The sequence below is a fragment of the Epinephelus lanceolatus genome, chromosome 8 (assembly GCF_041903045.1).
Source record: "Epinephelus lanceolatus isolate andai-2023 chromosome 8, ASM4190304v1, whole genome shotgun sequence".
NCBI lineage: Eukaryota > Metazoa > Chordata > Actinopteri > Perciformes > Serranidae > Epinephelus > Epinephelus lanceolatus.
This window is the reverse complement of record NC_135741.1, coordinates 35,038,945-35,058,061: the sequence shown is the minus strand read 5'-3', so window position 1 is coordinate 35,058,061 and position 19,117 is coordinate 35,038,945. Positions and strand designations below refer to the sequence as shown.

General features: G+C 42.5%; 1 protein-coding gene across 3 annotated transcripts in view; it reads right to left on the bottom strand.

Annotated features, from left to right (window-relative positions):
• plxnb1a (plexin b1a) overlaps positions 1 to 19,117 on the bottom strand; it is an 85,867-nt gene that overhangs the window by 34,898 nt on the left and 31,852 nt on the right. For 2 of the 3 annotated variants that reach the window (XM_033629341.2, XM_033629343.2), the window contains exons 2-4: positions 5,225 to 6,098; positions 4,828 to 5,070; positions 2,435 to 2,617 (exon numbers count right to left, since the gene is read on the bottom strand). In XM_033629341.2, the coding sequence (XP_033485232.1) occupies positions 2,435 to 2,617; positions 4,828 to 5,070; positions 5,225 to 6,088 (1,290 nt within the window). In that variant the 5' untranslated portion in view covers positions 6,089 to 6,098. Of the gene's footprint in view, positions 1 to 2,434; positions 2,618 to 4,827; positions 5,071 to 5,224; positions 6,099 to 8,706; positions 8,816 to 19,117 lie in introns of all 3 variants that reach the window. The other variant, XM_033629342.2, reaches the window with a different exon arrangement.

The window sequence follows — 19,117 nt, the reverse complement described above, 5'->3', positions numbered from 1 at the left end:
AAACAGGCCTACTGCACGATAACCACCTACCCGAATACCTCACAGCAGTATTATGTCTACAACCATCCAACATGAGACTATCAACTCTATGCAGATGTTGTTTCAAAGGTGGTGAGACACAGCAGTTTTTGGGCATTACTGTAAAAAGCAGTACAAAGAAGGCAAGACTCATACAAAAATCTGCTTTTGGAAAGTACATTCCAGAAACCCTCCAAAAAACCACAGAAGACGTATCAATGCCTTAAAACATTAGCTAAAAAATGCATCAAGTACTAGTCTCCAATAATCACATTCTGCACAGAACAAAAAGCAAATGTATTAGGCGTGCGGTCATGGTGGTATGCTAGTCTGTGTATGTTGGAAAACTGTGAATGCTGGAATGACTGGAATCTTCAGGCTGTAGTTGTGAAGCGATGTGAAGCGATGTAGAAGTATATGGGAACTGGCACAGAAAATCCCTCAAACGGGTTGCAACTGTTTCATGTAGTGCGAGGTGTGTTCGCTTTCCTGGGAAATGATCCATACACCTCCTTAGAAGGATCAGGCAGCAACAGCCACAAGGGCAGGGCTGTATGAATCACAGTATTAGAGAGGCTCTACTGGTGTGATTGACTACAGTGGAAAGTTAGGAAACTGAATTAAAAGGAAATTAGGTAATTGTTTAAATATTTCCACAACCCACTGATCTCTGTTAAACCTGTGATGCGTCCAGGGTGCCTCCCACCTATAGTGCATGCTGGGGCAGGCTTAAGGAAGGGACTACAGAAACTGGCACAAAGTACAGTACAGGCCAAAAGTTTGGACACACCTTCTCATTCAATGCGTTTTCTTTATTTTCATGACTATTTACATTGTAGATTCTCACTGAAGGCATCAAAACTATGAATGAACACATGTGGAGTTATGTACTTAACAAAAAAAGGTGAAATAACTGAAAACATGTTTTATATTCTAGTTTCTTCAAAATAGCCACCCTTTGCTCTGATTACTGCTTTGCACACTCTTGGCATTCTCTCCATGAGCTTCAAGAGGTAGTCACCTGAAATGGTTTCCACTTCACAGGTGTGCCTTATCAGGGTTAATTAGTGGAATTTCTTGCTTTATCAATGGGGTTGGGACCATCAGTTGTGTTGTGCAGAAGTCAGGTTAATACACAGCCGACAGCCCTATTGGACAAATGTTAAAATTCATATTATGGCAAGAACCAATCAGCTAACTAAAGAAAAACGAGTGGCTATCATTACTTTAAGAAATGAAGGTCAGTCAGTCCGGAAAATTGCAAAAACTTTAAATGTGTCCCCAAGTGGAGTCGCAAAAACCATCAAGCACTACAACGAAACTGGCACACATGAGGACCGACCCAGGAAAGGAAGACCAAGAGTCACCTCTGCTTCTGAGGATAAGTTCATCCGAGTCACCAGCCTCAGAAATGGCAAGTTAACAGCAGCTCAGATCAGAGACCAGATGAATGCCACACAGAGTTCTAGCAGCAGACCCATCTCTAGAACAACTGTTAAGAGGAGACTGCGCCAATCAGGCCTTCATGGTCAAATAGCTGCTAGGAAACCACTGCTAAGGAGAGGCACCAAGCAGAAGAGATTTGTTTGGGCCAAGAAACACAAGGAATGGACATTAGACCAGTGGAAATCTGTGCTTTGGTCTGATGAGTCCAAATTTGAGATCTTTGGTTCCAACCGCCGTGTCTTTGTGAGACGCAGAAAAGGTGAACGGATGGATTCCACATGCCTGGTTCCCACTGTGAAGCATGGAGGAGGAGGTGTGATGGTGTGGGGGTGTTTTGCTGGTGACACTGTTGGGGATTTATTCAAAATTGAAGGCACACTGAACCAGCATGGCTACCACAGCATCCTGCAGCGACATGCCATCCCATCCGGTTTGCGTTTAGTTGGACGATCATTTATTTTTCAACAGGACAATGACCCCAAACACACCTCCAGGCTGTGTAAGGGCTATTTGACCAAGAAGGAGAGTGATGGAGTGCTGCGGCAGATGACCTGGCCTCCACAGTCACCGGACCTGAACCCAATCCAGATGGTTTGGGGTGAGCTGGACCGCAGAGTGAAGGCAAAGGGGCCAACAAGTGCTAAACACCTCTGGGAACTCCTTCAAGACTGTTGGAAAACCATTTCAGGTGACTACCTCTTGAAGCTCATGGAGAGAATGCCAAGAGTGTGCAAAGCAGTAATCAGAGCAAAGGGTGGCTATTTTGAAGAAACTAGAATATAAAACATGTTTTCAGTTATTTCACCTTTTTTTGTTAAGTACATAACTCCACATGTGTTCATTCATAGTTTTGATGCCTTCAGTGAGAATCTACAATGTAAATAGTCATGAAAATAAAGAAAACGCATTGAATGAGAAGGTGTGTCCAAACTTTTGGCCTGTACTGTATGTCGGACGTGGGATGAGCTACCTTATGCAGATTCCCTTTGGAGTCTCCGAGGAAGGCGATGCTGTGTCCGTCTCTGACGCTGACAGCCACAGCAGTCAGACGGGCAGCTGAGGTGTGCCAAACAGCTTTAGCTTCCAGCGGTGCCCGGCTTGCCATTGGACTGGGGGTGTGGTCGGAGCCACACGGATATGCCTTGAGGGTATTCTACAACATATGACCACAACAAAGACTTAAGTCAGCTGGTTTGTCCTTAAATTAATACAAAGGAGAACATTTTAATGGTATCGTTTACTTCTATTGACCTTAAGGCAAGACACCCCGGATGAAAACCTAGCTTTTTTACACAGTGGTCAATTCTTAGATTTTAGGTTATTCTACCTTCATAACATGTTTTTTTCACACTAGTGAAAAGAAAACATCTAAAATACACATTTGGTTGTTTATTTTTAATTTAAATTTCTGCTTTGGGAATGTATGCAAAACTGCATGATTAATTAGATAATGCCTCAGTTGCATATTTAGATTTAACATTTCAGAAAACTTGTAATACCAAAAAATTATGTCTTAAGGTAAAAAAATCTGCAAGGAAAGTTTCATGGTGATATCTATGAGTCAGAACTTTTACCCTATTCACCTGTAGTGTCTTATTTTTGGTCCAACAATGTATGTAATTTTACAATACATGTCTTTTACGGCCATTTTCTCAAACTTTTTTTTTCTCATAGTCTGATACAGAAATCTCCTCTTCAGTTGCACCCACATACAGTTTTATTCCTAACTATATTCTGAAGGTTTCTTCAGAGGGGTATGTTCATATATCATTCATAGCCTGATTGATGTAACATTTTATTCCAAAAAAAACATCGCAACAAAAATATTTTTCATGTCTGTTGACAGTGTTTTCTGATTTATGGAGAGATAAAAAAAAAAACACCACCAAAATTCCTTCCGTACAAACCTTTGACTCTAATATGTCACCAAAATGAAACAGGAATTTTAAACCTTAATTTTTTCAATGTTCAGATTTTTGGTCAGGGAATGTACATAGCACACATTTAATTAGATAATGTCTCACTTGCATATCTAAACATAAAATTTCAGAAAACTTGTAATACAATAAACTGTCTTATTGTGAGTAATCAAATGAAGAAGTTTCATGGTGATAACTATATATTAAACATTTTACTCTATTTACCTGTAGTGTCTTCCCTTAAAAAGGTCGAACTAAGCTTCAGACTGTTGACTGTGCTTCAGACTGACAAGTCTGTGCTCACATCTTTTCACAAATCGCCCATTCTTTCCTACTATTGCCTCAGAGCCTTTGGATCATTTTAATTCAACATAAGAGGATTGCACCATAGATTAAAGTAGACTCATACGGACACAGCCAACTCGCTCTTTTGGTTGTGCAAAACAACCACTCTAAATCCTGCTTTCCAGTAAGTCTCCCAGCTCTGGCTCCAGATAATTGGCCCTGAAGGAGGAAGTAGAAAGGGACAAATTTTTTTTTCAGTCTACTCAGAGTTTATTAAAAAAAATAAGATGACTTATCGTTGTTGCAAAAGGAACTGTGATCTAATATATCCTCTTTTCATTTAATCATCTCTCTGTGTTTCTTTCAGCATCTCCTCTAGATTCTTTTATTCTCATTCCCTGCCAGTCTTTCTATTCCCATGTTGCGGTTTCCCTTTTTCCTCTCTCTTGCGCTCTCTGTCCTCTTATATCAGTGGGTTTAAAAAAAAAAAAAAAACTCCCATCCGTCCTTGTCAGAGCTCATTAAGCAGCAACACAGCTGATTCAGGGTTAGTTTGGTTTATTGATCCCTAACGATCCCATTAAATGGTTCTGAGGGCTGGCAGGACCTGAGCGGCTGCAGGGCAGCAGAGAGGGTCACTGGAGGGCTGCAGCTGGGCAAAGCTACTCCTGGGGCATCTGGGAGCTTTGGGCTTTTCGACGAGGGACTCATTACAATGCCTTCATTCATCCTGTTACTAAGCTTAATCTCTGCAATCCAGTCATCCCTTGTTACTCTGCTGTAGTTTCTGTTTTGATTTTTTGTGACCACTGAAACCAATTCAGTCAATATACTTAAGGTACATTAAGACAGCAGGAAATAATTCATCATGATGTATAGCCCTAATGCACGTACTATACGGTCAATTTCAAGGCTGTAACAAGCATTCAAAGCAGAAAAAAATCAAAGCATGCAATTCTGCTAAGAGGACCATAGAGAAACAGTAGTTTGAGAGTCTCATGTGAGCACATTATTGACAAAATCATTGTTTTAAAAGCCCATTGCTCCAAAATGTTTGCTTTTCTTCCATCAGAGAAAAGGTCAGCTTCAACATCAGGTCGATGTTGATGCTAAAACGCAAACACATTTAACCCCCATCCTTCATTGACTTTATCCTTACCATGGGCAGGTTGGCACAGCTGGACTTGACCTCGTACTCTATGTAGGCCACCTCTCCTCTCCCCTCCACCCGGCCGTCCTGGGTGTAGCAGAGGTCACGGGTGGAGTCAATGTGTCTGTCAAGCTCGTCCAGTGGGTAAACGCACAGAGCTGAGGCATCCAAAGGATTGTTGTTTGTGGAACCGATGCGGGTGGAGTAGACTCCCAGCAGATCCTCGCCTTCCCGGCCTGCACCTTGTCCCACCTGTTGCAACAAAGGCGTGGGAAAAAACATACATTTCTGAAAGCAGGACTTGAAATTCACACACTTTGATGACTGGGAAATTCAATATTTTGAACTGCTGCTCCCTACAAGTACGTCAAAGGACTCGTGCTGATAATATTTTGAAAGAAAGTACCTGGGCAGCCTGGAGCAGGTTGTAAGTCTTGGAAGGAGAGGAAGGGGATCGGCAAACAAGAGGGACCTCCACATAGGAATAGTAGGAAGTGTCGTCTAGGCACACTCTGGCAGCATAGGTCCGGTACTCCCTTGATGCTGACTTGATGTCACGGCGGTAAAACAAGAAGTACACATATGTGCGCCGTGTGAACGCCATCACAAAATGGTGGTCGTATTCCGACAGACGCCCAGCCACAGCCAGCTTAGCTGTCTCCTCGTAGGAAAAGACTGGTTCAGATGAAAGGTGGCGAGTAGAGATAGGTGGATGGCTAGCGGTGTAACCCCTACCCACATACATCACTGTCCTTTCCCCGCCACGAAGCCCCACCACCAGCCCCACAGTTGAAACTGAGGGGTCATTGGCCGCAACATACTGAGTATCCACGGGCCTCTCGGTGGAGAAGAGAACCTTCTTGATCGATGCAAGGCTGCGTTTCTGGCAGGTGCCCTGGTGGATGCTGCCGCAGGTGATCAGCTCAAACGCCTTTGGATCTACCAGGAGTAATTTGTTGTGATTACTAGTTCTCCTGGCCTGAGGACAGTTGAACTCAGTGACGGGGGGAAGGCAGTCTTTGCTGTCGCTCACGGGACCAGTCGTCTCCTCTTGCTCCAGCCGGAGTCCATCTGATCCGTCCAGCTGGAAGAGATGGTCCCTGGCCCCCACGTACACCGTCCCCACAGAGGGGTCTGGGTGAAGCACCAGGTGCTGGAATTCAGTGTCATTGCGGGAAAACCGTGGGTAGGAGCGACCATGAACTGTGGCAAAGATGATGAGGATGAGGAGCAAGAGCAGGGTGGAGTTAAGAGCCTTCCCATGTAGCATGGCAAATATTCTGAGGAAAGAAACAGAACAGGGTTAAAGATGCAGGAGTTTCTTGTTAGACATCAACATTCAATAAGAGTAAAAGCTGCTTCCAGCTGCGCATAGTGCAAGGTTAAGAGTTTTAGAGAGCTTAGGTTTAGGCTGAGATAAATGTTAAGATGCGGTGAGAACATCTTAAGAATTTAAGCTGGCAAGAAGATGCTCTTTTTCACTGTTGCACTGGCTGACATGCTCCATCATTTCCATGGACATACACACTGTAGTTTAAATGCACTATTTACTGACTAAAAACAACAGTGTCTGGGTGTTTTAAGAAATTAGTCTTTTTTTAAAAAACAAAATGATCTGCTACACAACAAGCTCACATTACTTTCGCAGTTGTATGTAGCTGTAATGCTGATGTATAGCACCAATTGAAAAACAGTGGAGCAAGAGGGACAAATAAACAGCAACACAAAAAGAGGAGACACGACAGAAAGTGTAAAGACTGTGGGATCATTACAAGTTCATATCAAAAGAAAACATAGTTCAGTGTGTGTGTTGCAAAACGGAGTTAGCATACCACAATAGCACATCCTCAATGCAACAACATCTGAGTAGAAAACATCCAGTGTATGCATCAAGTTCCCCGAACAGACCCAACACAACAAGATAACGTTAACATCACGTTTACATTAACACACATGCAACCCTTACTCACTCATTCATGCACTCAAGCACACATGTGGCACTAAATCACTCACTCTCACAGTGAGTGAGTCTAAACTAGCCTGTCATAAGAATTTAAAGTTTGATTTTTATGAAGGCCTGGTAATAAATATCAATTTATTATACTCTTTTTCAGTGAGTCACAGAGTTGTACCTTGGGCAGCTTTGTGCAGAGGGTTCCACGATGTTTAACTGAGAAGGCAGCTGAGTTTAGCAGCAGATTCAACTGTGTGCACACTGCAGACAAATGTTTTTGCAAATGAAGTAATAAAATTGTTGAAAAGGAAACAAATATTCGCTCATTTCTCTCATTTCAGACAATTATTATTTTCTTTTATGTATTACTATTGTCCGCAAATAAAGGTAAAGTAATTTAATGAAAACATGTTGTATTTCTTATCTGATTACTTTATTAATCACCAGAATAATTGACAGAATACTCAATTACTAAAAGAATTGATAGCTGCAACCCCAACGTATATTTAATATTGCCAGCTTGCCAGCGTTATCCTTTAAATTAGGGATGGGCAGCACAAGCAAAAACAGTATTCGAAAATCATGGCAACTATTCGACAATCGAATAATCCCCCCCCCCCCCCCCCCCCCCCGGAGCACACAGAGATCCATTCATCATTAAATGCCCGAACATACTCGGGCGGAACGGACTCCACGGAAGCCCTGTGCGCGCAAAGCTCCGCGCACCAGTGACTGCTCGGCATGTATTTTTCACATCGCGGGGATTTTTCATGGACATTTTTACAGGAAACTACAACGCTGAAGTGTGCTCGACTATGAAAGCCCGAATGACTGCGGACATTCCTTGCGGAGTAGTAGTCTCTGCATGTTTCTCCTGTTTGTAGAAGAGCATCAAACTAGCTGGTAGCCCATCTCACACCGCTGTAGCAATCCTATACTGCCCTCGTTCAGTTAGGAGCTGAATTGCACGTCAAATAAAGGCGGGAAATAAGACGGCGAATAGTAATAGTCGCATTAAAAAATCGATTTTTCAAAAATAAAACGATTATTCGAAAATCGTGACCCATCCCTACTTTAAATGCAGTTTTCAAGGTTCAAAACAAGCAGCAACCTCTGGGGCTGAAAAATGAAGCCAATGTACAAGTGCCAAAAAACTGGAGTTCCTCTAATGAGGCTGACTTGGGTCACTTGAGACAGACTTCAAGAGCAAGTCAATCCACATAGACCCCCATGTTAAAATGTCCAACTTTACAGCAGAAATAAACATGTTAACAGCCTGGTACAAAGAAATGGTTTTGGCCACATGAAAACTGCGGTGGGCGTGTGTGTGTGAATTTTTATATAACTCACCCATTTAAATGTTAATAAGGCTTGAATTCGGGCATATTTAATGGCGTGGTCGCTTTCAGTGACACATGGGTGCCATCTGTTGGCAAGTCTCTATCACTGCAATAACGCTGGTTAGGTGAAGTAACCATGGCGTAACCTCAGATTCACAGAGTACAGGTGTAGCCGTAGCTGTTGCTATTTCAGTGTGTGCTCAGTTCATGAAAGTTAACTGTAACATTTTGGTCACCTGTTCCGAGATCTGTTGTACTAAAAGACCCTCTAAAGAGTCCAATATTTTCAAGGGAGCACAGTTTGTTCTAATGGCTTTAATGGTTTTAGCATTAGCATTATCAGAGTTAAGCATAACTGTAAATGCACCTTGCTAACCAAGCTAACAGCTACAGTTATCTTTATCTACACCTGCTCATCCAAATATAGTCACTTCTGGCTCCAAAAATCCAAGATGGCAATGGCCAAAATGCCAAACTAAATGCCAAGGCTTTAAAACGGGAGTCCACAAACCATTGGGTGATGTCACTGTGGCTAGGTGCAGTTTTTTTTATACATCTTATGGTTCAAATACAATTTTGGGAATAACATCTCACCATCTATGTTCTCGTTCAGCTGAAGACTTCCTCCACTTTTTCACCTGCAATCATATCCCATTCCTTTCCTCTCTGTCTGTGAATGTTAGCAACACGGAAGTTTACTAATCTGTGTACAAAGTAGAGAGAAAGACAAAGAGAGAGACGGAGACATGACTCAGAGATAGACGGAAGCTCAAGATGAATATTACATTATTTATCAAAACACCACATTTAATGCATGATTAGTGTTTGTCACTTTACCACTATGTAGAGTGTACTCATCAGAATCAAAACACCAGCAGCCACAGTACCCCTTACAGCTGGAGCATTTAAAACAACAACTCTCATTTCCCATTTCCACAGCCATCACTCAACACCTCTGAAGAGAGTGGTTTGCGGACACTGAGAGCCTCTGCATTAGAGATAAAACCCCCTTTAATTATTGAACAGGTTCCTCAGACCTTTCACTGACCTCACTGAGAAAGGTCACATAGAAATAAATGAATAACTTCTGTACAACACAGTGTATGGAGCAAGCTTTAAAATGGTGATGTGTAAGAACACTACACACAATTTGATTCACAGAATATGAGCTCTCACAAGTATAACTTATGCCCCAACACTCAGCATAATGATAAAGAAAGCCATGTCTACATAAGACTGTGATACTTTGGAGAGAAAAAAAAAGTAATATTGTGCACCATTACCTTGCAGTGTGAATAGATTGCTAAGACATTAGCCATGCAGTGCCATCTCACCTAACTGTCAGCCCCCTGGAGCTGCAATCAGGACAAAGACGATGGGTGTTGAAAGGGAGGAGACTGGGAATCGGTGTGTGTGTGTGTGTGTGTGTTGCTGGGTGTGGACGTGTGTGTATTTGTGCGTGTGTACATAACCAGGGGCCATCCAGGAGCAGGTGCATGTGTCTTAGTATGTATCTGGTAAGTGGGTGAGTGTGTCTTAGGCCTCCTATTTACTTATTCATGAGCAGAATAAGTATAATAAGAAATAACCTCCACGCCCACTGTCAGAGGATTTAAGGCGGGTGTGTATGTGTGCGAATGTCAAGAGGAGTGGCCATTACAGTCTGTTAAACAGGGTTTGAAAATCCATAGTCATTTGAGACAGGGGAGAGATAGGCCTCATGAAATATATATATATAAAACAAACCAATTCAGTGTGCCTCATGTTTTATTGAGTCAAATCTTTAGAGCTCTCAGATACAAGCCTTCTTTATCCATGTTACTAGTGTTGATTTAGGGTTGGACCACCACTTCAACAGACATTCATGTTCAGCTCAGGATGACTTTTTACAGCTTTGACAATCCCTTAAATTTTTAGCACTGCCATCAGCTTCAAATCTTAGTAGACAAAATGTTAAAATAGATTTTTTTATCATTACCAGTTTTATAAGATACACATTTTTACAATGGGGGAATGTTAGAGTCACTATCGCCCAACAACAATAATAAATGAAAATAAAAATGTTTTTAAAAAATTAAGGTTATTCATTTACATTTTTTTTGTGTGTGTCAAAGCCACAGGGAGCCACTAGAGAGAGGCCAAAGAGACACATGCTGCTCTGGAGCCGCAGGTTGCCTACCGCTACCCTACACTAGTAACTTTGTAAGCTGGGTATTTTCTGCCTCGTCCAGCCTCTGTAACAGAAAGCCTGGGAACAATTCTAGACAAATTCTCACTGCTACTCTGAGCAGGCGTCCTCACCTGCTCTTTGACCGGCTTACATGCTGCGGTCGACATATTTATAGCATGCAATGACCCCATCGCCATGGGAACTTCCTTTTACCAAACAGCAATGATGGCCTCCTACGAGCTACCATGAGATCAGACTTGATGACTGTGTTGTGGGACAAAGTGGAAATGGAGGGGAAGAGCAGAGGCACGGGAAACACAGCTGTGGTTGATGTAAACGCCAAGAGAAGATATTTCTTTTGACATCAGAGACCTGTTAGGGCAATGCAGCATTTTCACTTAATTCATCAACTTAATGACCATTCTTTAAATAAGACAGCTCTCTGTATAATCATCCATTTAAATGTGGGTGAGTTTTGGGGAAAGTTTGGGGATTTTCAGTGATGTAAATCAACAGTCTTACTTTTAAGCCTTTTAAGCTAATAACAAACACAAATCCATTATTCTTAGAGGTGCAGATCTTAGGGGTTCATGTTTATACACTACATCTAGGCTTTACCACAGTCACAGTTTCCTGATGTTAAAAGCAGAACATCTACTTTCACTCTGTGGAAGTGTTTGGTAGTAATTCAAACACCACTGCCACCCTTTAGAGAAGCAGAGGGGCGGATTCTCTCAGGCTGTTCACCAACAATCTCCAGAGTTCATCAGTTTTGTCTGGTATGCGGCATGGTGGGCTATGGGGCACAGTCCAGCAACCTATAAATAACCTCTGGTAGACCATTAGACTGTGAGCTGAATTGGGGAGGGGAACGGGTGGTCACAAAGCAAATACGAAGCAAATATTCACATGCAAGAAAACATATAAATAAACAAATGTGAGTGATTTCCGCAGAACTTAAGTCCTGTTAGCCTCGGAAACCGGAGCTTGGCTAAAACTCCACTTAGACCCGGAATAATGACTCTCTTAGCTGCTGATGACAGGGCGACATATCTATCACAATCAACAGCAGTAAAAAAGTTGACATATATATGTGTGTGTGTGTGCATCAAGTGTATTTATAGACTATAAACTTCTCAGAATGCGGTCTCTTCAGTGAACTTTTGCCCTAACCATTCCTATCTGTCTCGCTTTTTCTCTCTGTCCATGTTTATTAATCACAGAGAGAGTCTGCTGTGCAAGTTCATTTCTAAAGCTCCTAATGAGCCGTGACAGCCCACTGAACGCCTAAGAACCATAAAATATGTGGGGTCAGCAGCACAGGGACAGTGGGGGACACTGGGCCTGGAGCCATTGGAGCATTGCCTTGCATTGTTATGTTCTGGTGGGTTGGCTGGAGTCTCGCCCCAGGCCTCTAACTCTGCAACACTGGCATCCGTGGATCCCATCCAGAGAGTACAGTAGGGAGAGTAGCAGTGTCTGTTTGATCTCAGCAATGACCACACGCAGGCAGGAAGATACAGAACAGGCACAAACGCTTGACAGTAAACAACTGGAATTGATTTAAAGTAAGTAGTGGAAAAAGTCGGCATATATGTTTGGGTGATGTTCATGAGACTGACAGAGTCAAGTTGACAGCAATGAAAAATGCTATTCCTGGTGCCTTTACAAGAATATTGAGGCATTTGCTGTGTTTTCTCCTACAAGTTTGTAATGCTAGAGGAGACAGTTGATGGTGAAGACAACATAAAGGATGTTAAAGAAAGAAATCTACTCACATCACTGCAAACCTACAACCTGCCAGGCTGCCACAATCACCCCTTTCTGTTACGGTTGATGGAAGAATGTAAACACGCCGATTCTCCTATTCAGAAATAAAAGTTACCTGGATGTAACTCCAGATCCAAGTACGTGCATATGAGAGAATGTAAACACACCGTGACTGATCAAATACAACACATCCCTCTAGTGTTTCATTGGTGACATCAACGGGTGAAATCCAAAGCTTAACTATAAATCACAGTCTCTGCCATTGACATCTGTGGCTTTTTTGCACTAAGCTGTGAACAGGTTCATTTCTGCTATAAAGTTGGACACTTTTGAATTTACTTGCTTTTGGAGCTAGCCTCAGGAGGCCATTTGAGGAACTGCAGTTTTTGGCACTTCTGCATTCGGCCCGATGGCTGACGCCCTAATGGTGTGTTCACACTCAACGCGATGCTAGCATTTCACACTGCAAGATTACTTAAAAAGTCAATGCAAAGACACAAAATAGATGCCAAGATGCAACATTTGCATAAATGCACAAGTTGGAATTTTACAACTTGAACAAGAAAATCATGAGACGCTGTGTTGCAAAAGCCTATCAGTATTGAGATCTAGTTGAGATTCTCCTGACATTACTGAGATAGAGGACACACATTTTGGCCGTCTTTGTGCACCTGGAGGTCCTTTACTTAACGTGAGTACTGCACAGAGATGGATCAAAAATGGAGAGGGCTCTGAGATTAGCACTACCTGGTAAGTTCCTAAAATATGTATCTGTGACCTGTATAGGCTATTTTGTTGAGTTGCTTCTTAGCAAAATGCTCTGAGTAATTTAAGTTGGTCTTTTACTTTGGAAAGTAAACAACGGAAGAAGTGAAGCGGTAATGTGCTCCTGTGACAATACAAAAAATAATGAAAGATTGTTGCCGTCTTGGTGCTTCAGAGCCTCCATGTTTACCGTGTTTACATCACTTTATTTCAGCTATCAGTTGTACTTGGCAAACCAAGTTAGCAGTTACCAGTTTCCAGTCAGATAGCCCAACTGTTAGCACAGCTGTGAGGGGCGAATAGTCACCAATTGCAAAGTGGTCGTCTATGCGCGAGTAATGCCATGCAAAAATTTGCTTCTTGTTTGGTATGAACTTACCATAAGGGTTCAATCTGACCAACTAGAAGTTCTTCAAGCCTGGTCTGTACCAATGCTCATGTTGAGCTATTATTTCTTGTGTTGTCAGAGGCGGCCTTTGGCATCAGAGGGCCCGTCTCAATACTTAATATGGGGCCCTACCACATAAAACATAAACATAATTATGTTTGCCAGCTACGCGTCCTGCGTCCGTGACACATTATAAGCTGAAAGAACGCAGTAAAGTCACCCATGCGTCCCAAGGACACACATATTTTCCCATGTAAAACGATACATTGTGACCAAGTGTTAAAATCATAACCAGGGCAAGAAACCGGGACTCAGCAGAAAAGGCGAGGATTCAGGTTGGTTTGCAACAAATAAGGATATGGATACTTTATTGTCCCTTACAATCCCCTCAAATTAAATTAACAACAAAAATAATGAGTGCTCCGCGTTATTTTTGTCCAGTTGTGGTCAGAGCACTCTCTCGGTCAGAGAAACGGAAATAAAAGAGAAACAACTTTCTACAGATTTGTTTTCAAAATTCAGCCAAAAAATCAAAAATTCAAAATTCTCAACTTAAATTAACAACAAAAATAATGAGTGCTCCGCGTCATTTCAGCACCATGGACAGCTCACTACCTGCATGAAAAGACAGAGACAGACGGAGGAAAAAAAGAAAGGTTTCGTTCTGCAAGGTGACAGACTATTGCAATTATCCTTTTCATGACGTTGTTCCAGTGTTTCTTCTCCAGCATTTGTATTTCTTGGTATGTTTTGTCAATGGCACTGTGCGTTCTTACGCGCGTCTCCAGCTCGCACCAGCTGTCCATGTTGGAATGGTGTGCATTTGATTTCTCATGATCCTGGAGTGTGAGAGTGAGTCGTTCCCACATTCTGAAACCCCAGTCAGTGAGACTGTGATTTCGCTTGCCAAATAGGGTACAGCAGAAACAGAAAACTGAATCTGATGATTTTGAATACACTAACCATGATTTGCGTATTTTTTCTCCATTTTTCGTCCTTATTAAATATCTGTCATTAGTAAAACGGCGGTGTGTTTGGCTCTGTGGGAAGTTAAAGTCCTCTATCTGAATGGGACCTCTCTGAACAATATCGATCCGTTGGTCACTGGTAATATGCTCTGGCCAATATGCCGGGTCTGTCTCTGTGAATGGCAGTGGGACTTTCTCCCTGGCTGCAGTGCTGGTGGTGGCATCTCCCTCACCTGTCTCAGTTGTGGGACTATCATCATGTGGTGCTTCAAACGATAATGTATGGTCATCATTATCACCAGCTGTTTCAGTAGAAAGGTCTTTATTTTCACCTTCTCCCGTATTTGTTGTTTGGCTGGCGTTATGTGAGTGGGTTGCAGCCGCTGCTGTAGTCGGTGCAGCTGTTATAGATGCAGGACCAAAGAAAGAGGTCACTTTTGGAAGACTACTCACAGCTTTCCTTTTGATGTCTGATAGTTTTCGCTTTTCAGCACCACTCTGGTATGTGCGTTTCATTTTGTAACGTTAGGGATGTTAGCTAGCTAGTTAGGTGATGGCGGGCAGTGATTTATTATTGTGTCTTCCTTGCGGCATTTATTTTGTTGTCAGTCAGTCGGGGGCCCCCTGGTGGCCGGGGCCCGTTTCAACTGAAACGGTTGAAACATAGGTAAGGCCGCCTATGTGTGTTGTGGGAACCAATGAAGAGAAGAGACAAGCCTATCAGGACCCCTTCCTGCCAATGACATCTCTAGCCTGATGCGAAGACAGGTGACCGAAACTCCAATAAACAAGTTACAGCTGGTGTGAACCTAAACAGACAAACTGCATGTGTAACCAAGTCCACTTTTCCACTCTGGTTGAGACCAAACACAACAGACTGAAGGTGCGATCACACCCTTCACGTCACTTCCAATCCACTTTTACACCCAGTGAGTCCATCCACATACAGTGCAGTAGCTGGTTGTGCGTCCCTACTTAGATGGTTAGATCAGTGAAAGCGCTAATATTATGAGAGGCAGATGTACACATGCTTGGCCCCTTTCCATTTCCGTCGCCTTCTTTGGGGTCAATGGCCATCTCTCTCCCCTCAGTTCACATGCAGACACAGAGGGTCTCTCTCTCTCGGTCCCTCCGGTGCGCTGAAGGGGCTCTCTGTCTGCTGCTGGAGGGAATAGTGTCTCTTTCACAGCTCTTCGACCGAGTGGCTGCACTGAACGGACACAGGATAAAAGCCACTTCCCTTGGAGAGAGAGTCTACACACACATCTACATAACACACTTTTTCATGTGCGCACACACACACATTCGCTCAGCCTGGTTTATGACAGGATCTTTTCACCCTGGAGACAGTAACGCTCTCCCTGGGAAAAGCAGGTGTTAAACTGAGCTGCTTGGTACAGCCTGACACGCGCAACCTGCGATTCACTGTACGAGCAATTGACTTTAATGTGCTGTTATCTATCAGTGATAATCTTTATATGCTGTACACGATCATCATTCAAAACACCAGTCCCACACTGTTTAACAATAAATAATTAAAGGTCAGAAATGTCATCAGGAAAACTTTCATTATGTAGAGGAACCTTTGCAAGAGGGCTTTTTGAAATAACATGACCTGAGGCTCACCTTCTCTAACAGCACAAGGCCTCAGGACACCCCTCACACAATCCGCACAACCAAATTATAGCTAAAGAAAAAGAAATCTATAGCAGCTATTGGACATCTACCACAAAACCCCAAACAAACTTCAAAGCTATTTGGCCCTAAATAGACAGTACACAATGGCAAACTATCTGACCACTGTGACCGATGAAAAACCGATAAAGATACTGACTATGTACAGACTCAGTGATCACAGCCTGAACATAGAGACTGGCAGACACAGCCGGGTCTGCCTGTGGAAGATGGGCTGTGTCATCTCTGTCCTCAGTGAAAGAGCAACATTTCCTGCTACAATGATTCATCTGATCATTTATTTTATACTCTTTTTTTTGCTACATGAAAATTAATATCTACATTGTTAACTTTATGTCAATGGTTAATTAAGAGGACAGCAGACAGAAGTTTTCATCCTAAGGTGCGACTGGCTTTTCTGAGCACATGACAGAAAATTCTTTGACCCGCTGACCTTGACGAGTTGGGAGAGAGAGAGAAGACTAGTGCTGTCACGGAAATATGACAAACTGGAACTGATGGTGCTGTAATTCTTCAGTTCAACATTCAACAGGCTCGAGGATCAAAGAGCGAGGAAGCAGACGGTAGACGGAGAGAGAGGGAGAGAAGGAGAGAAAAAGAGAATGATTGACAATAGCAGCTGAGGCCCAATTTAACTTTTTTAACCAGGGACAGGCAAACGGCCGTGGGACCCAAGTGGCCCTGGAGTGCAGTAAAATATGGTGACTTAATAAGCATGTCTGTTATAAATCTAAAAGTGCATGTTTGAATATAGTTTGATGGGAATACATGGTCCTCACAGCCTAACCTACCTCCAGACTTAAATTAGTACCATATAATAAAAAGATGATAATAATAGTGAGAAATAAATTTGATTTTGTTGAGCGGGTGCTGGTTTGGGTGCTTCCTTTATGTGTGTGTGTGTGTGTGTGTGTGTAAGACAGAGTGCGTTAAGTGGCCAGTGGTCAGATCCTTAGAAAGAGCCTCTACTGACAGAGTTGGAGCACAGCGGTGCAGCGCAGGCAGCAGCCAACAAATCCTGCCACAATTACAGACCTCAGCTCTGTGGCCTCCCAGAGGAGAGTCAGCCAGTCGGCCCCACCGAATGACAACGTGAGAAAAAGGCAGAATTGGATGACAAAGCAAAAACATAACAGATCATAAAAAACTTGCACTTTTACAAAGTATCTGAAAGGACAGTAGCCTCCTGTATGTTTCCTTACAGGGCGCTGCTTTTTTAGGTTAACGTATATAACCTGTACTAAAGGAATTCAGGGATGCAGAGTTTCCTTAAATATAAAGCATATGTGGAAGTGGATGTACCTAATTATTTGGAGAGGATGGGAAAATCCTTTAAAAAGAAATTCTGTCCACAGACTCCGTTGTGCAGTTATAGTCCAGTTTCCTGTGTTAATAAATGGACTGACTGAATCAAAAGGTGGCTGTGGCAGGCTTATCTATTGACTGAAGCTGTTTTACTACAAACGCTCAACTGGGTTATGTGATAAATTATTGATATACCCACATGCTGTTCTATGGCTGCAGAGTTTGGCTGACGGACTTTAAAAGCCCCTAACAAATTGGCTTGAAATCTTTTTTTTCACTATAACATAACAGGAACAGTTCTCCTCAAAATCATAAAGGTATACTTTCCCTCTTTACTGTAGTGCTGTTTATCAGTCTAGATTGTTCTGGTGTTTGTTGCTGAGTGTTGCCGAGATATCAGCTGTAGAGATGTCTGTCAACAGCAATGTCTTTTTCCAGTAAAAACAACCCGGTTACTCAAAATAATCCACAGACTTTGTTGTGAGCAGTTTCAAAGGAACTGTTTTTTTTCTATGGAATTACACCCACTGACCATATCACAATGCAGACAGAAGTGTGCATCTACTCCTAGCTTACTTAGCACCACTAAGTAGTTAATGTGACAGCGTTAAGTTTATCTCACGCTGTCATAAACATGAGCCTCTTGTCCATGCACATCTCCATGGCTGATGACTCACATCAACCCAATCTAGACTGATTACTAGCGCTACAGACAAGACGAAAAATGTCTGTTTTTGTTTTTGAGGCGAACTGTCCCTTTAAATATTTAAGCAACAGTCAAAGTCAAAAGAAATAACATCTTTGGGGATAACATTTTAAGAGAACTTTGCAGAGTGCAATGACTTCCTGGACGTCAAAGCACCCAGCAAAGACACAGTCCAACGTATGACATATGGCGCCTCATTTTTACAACTGACATTACACTTGGTTATTGCACAAATTAAATGAATAAAATATAAATGAATTAAAACACTCTTAAGGTGCTGTATACACATTTTGTTAACTTTGGAAAGAACCAGGTTAGCCGTCTCCCCCAGTTTCCAAGCTTTATGCTAGGCTAAGCTAAGCTGATCTTTTTATCTAACTGGGCAGGAAGGCAAATAAACATATTCCCCAAAATGACGAACTTTTCCTTTAAATTAAAGCAAGCCTGAATATCAAGCAACCCAAACCCGACCTGACCTGAAGTAATGTACAGTAGTCTTGCCATTCCTTACCTACTGTGTGGAGCCATTACTTAACTTCTAATGTAGAAGAAAAAAATGTTTACTGTACTCATAAAATGGAGATATTGCCCTGATTTAGGGTAACATTTCAGATAGTGATTGAGGTTTAAAGCTGTTATCAAATACATTGAATCTATCCTGATTTCCAGAGCTATTACCAGAGCAAAGATGGAAAAAAAAAAGACTGGAAAAATGAACAGACAAAGGCATTTGCATTCTGTCTCCAAAAAAGACAAAGCAAGCTCAAAAAGCTTGTCCGTGGCTAGTTAGGGGTTTGAATTTAGCGTGGCCATATGCTCGGATGAAGCATCACGTCATCGAGGACGCTGGTATGGTCATTGTGTGGCAGAATGCTAAGGAGGTGGCAGTGGGACGTGCATGTGTATTCATTTGTTTGTGGATGGTCTGCATACATTACCACCTACGGCTTGTACAGCCACATCTCCACTCCAAGTCACAGACACGCACACACACACACACACACAGACACACGCACACACACGGCCGCCTCTTCTTTCACAGCACTCAATAGCCTAAGAAAGGCCTTTGTCGTCCTTCGTTGTCGTGACGACGTGCCTGGGTCGAGTGAATAGAGAGTGGAGGTCTAGCTCTCCCAGTCTGTGGGCATTTTAATCAGCTTGTCACACTGTCTGTGGTCTAACAACACTTGTGCTCTCCTCTGTCCCTTGTTACAGCCAGAGATGCTTCTTAGCATTTT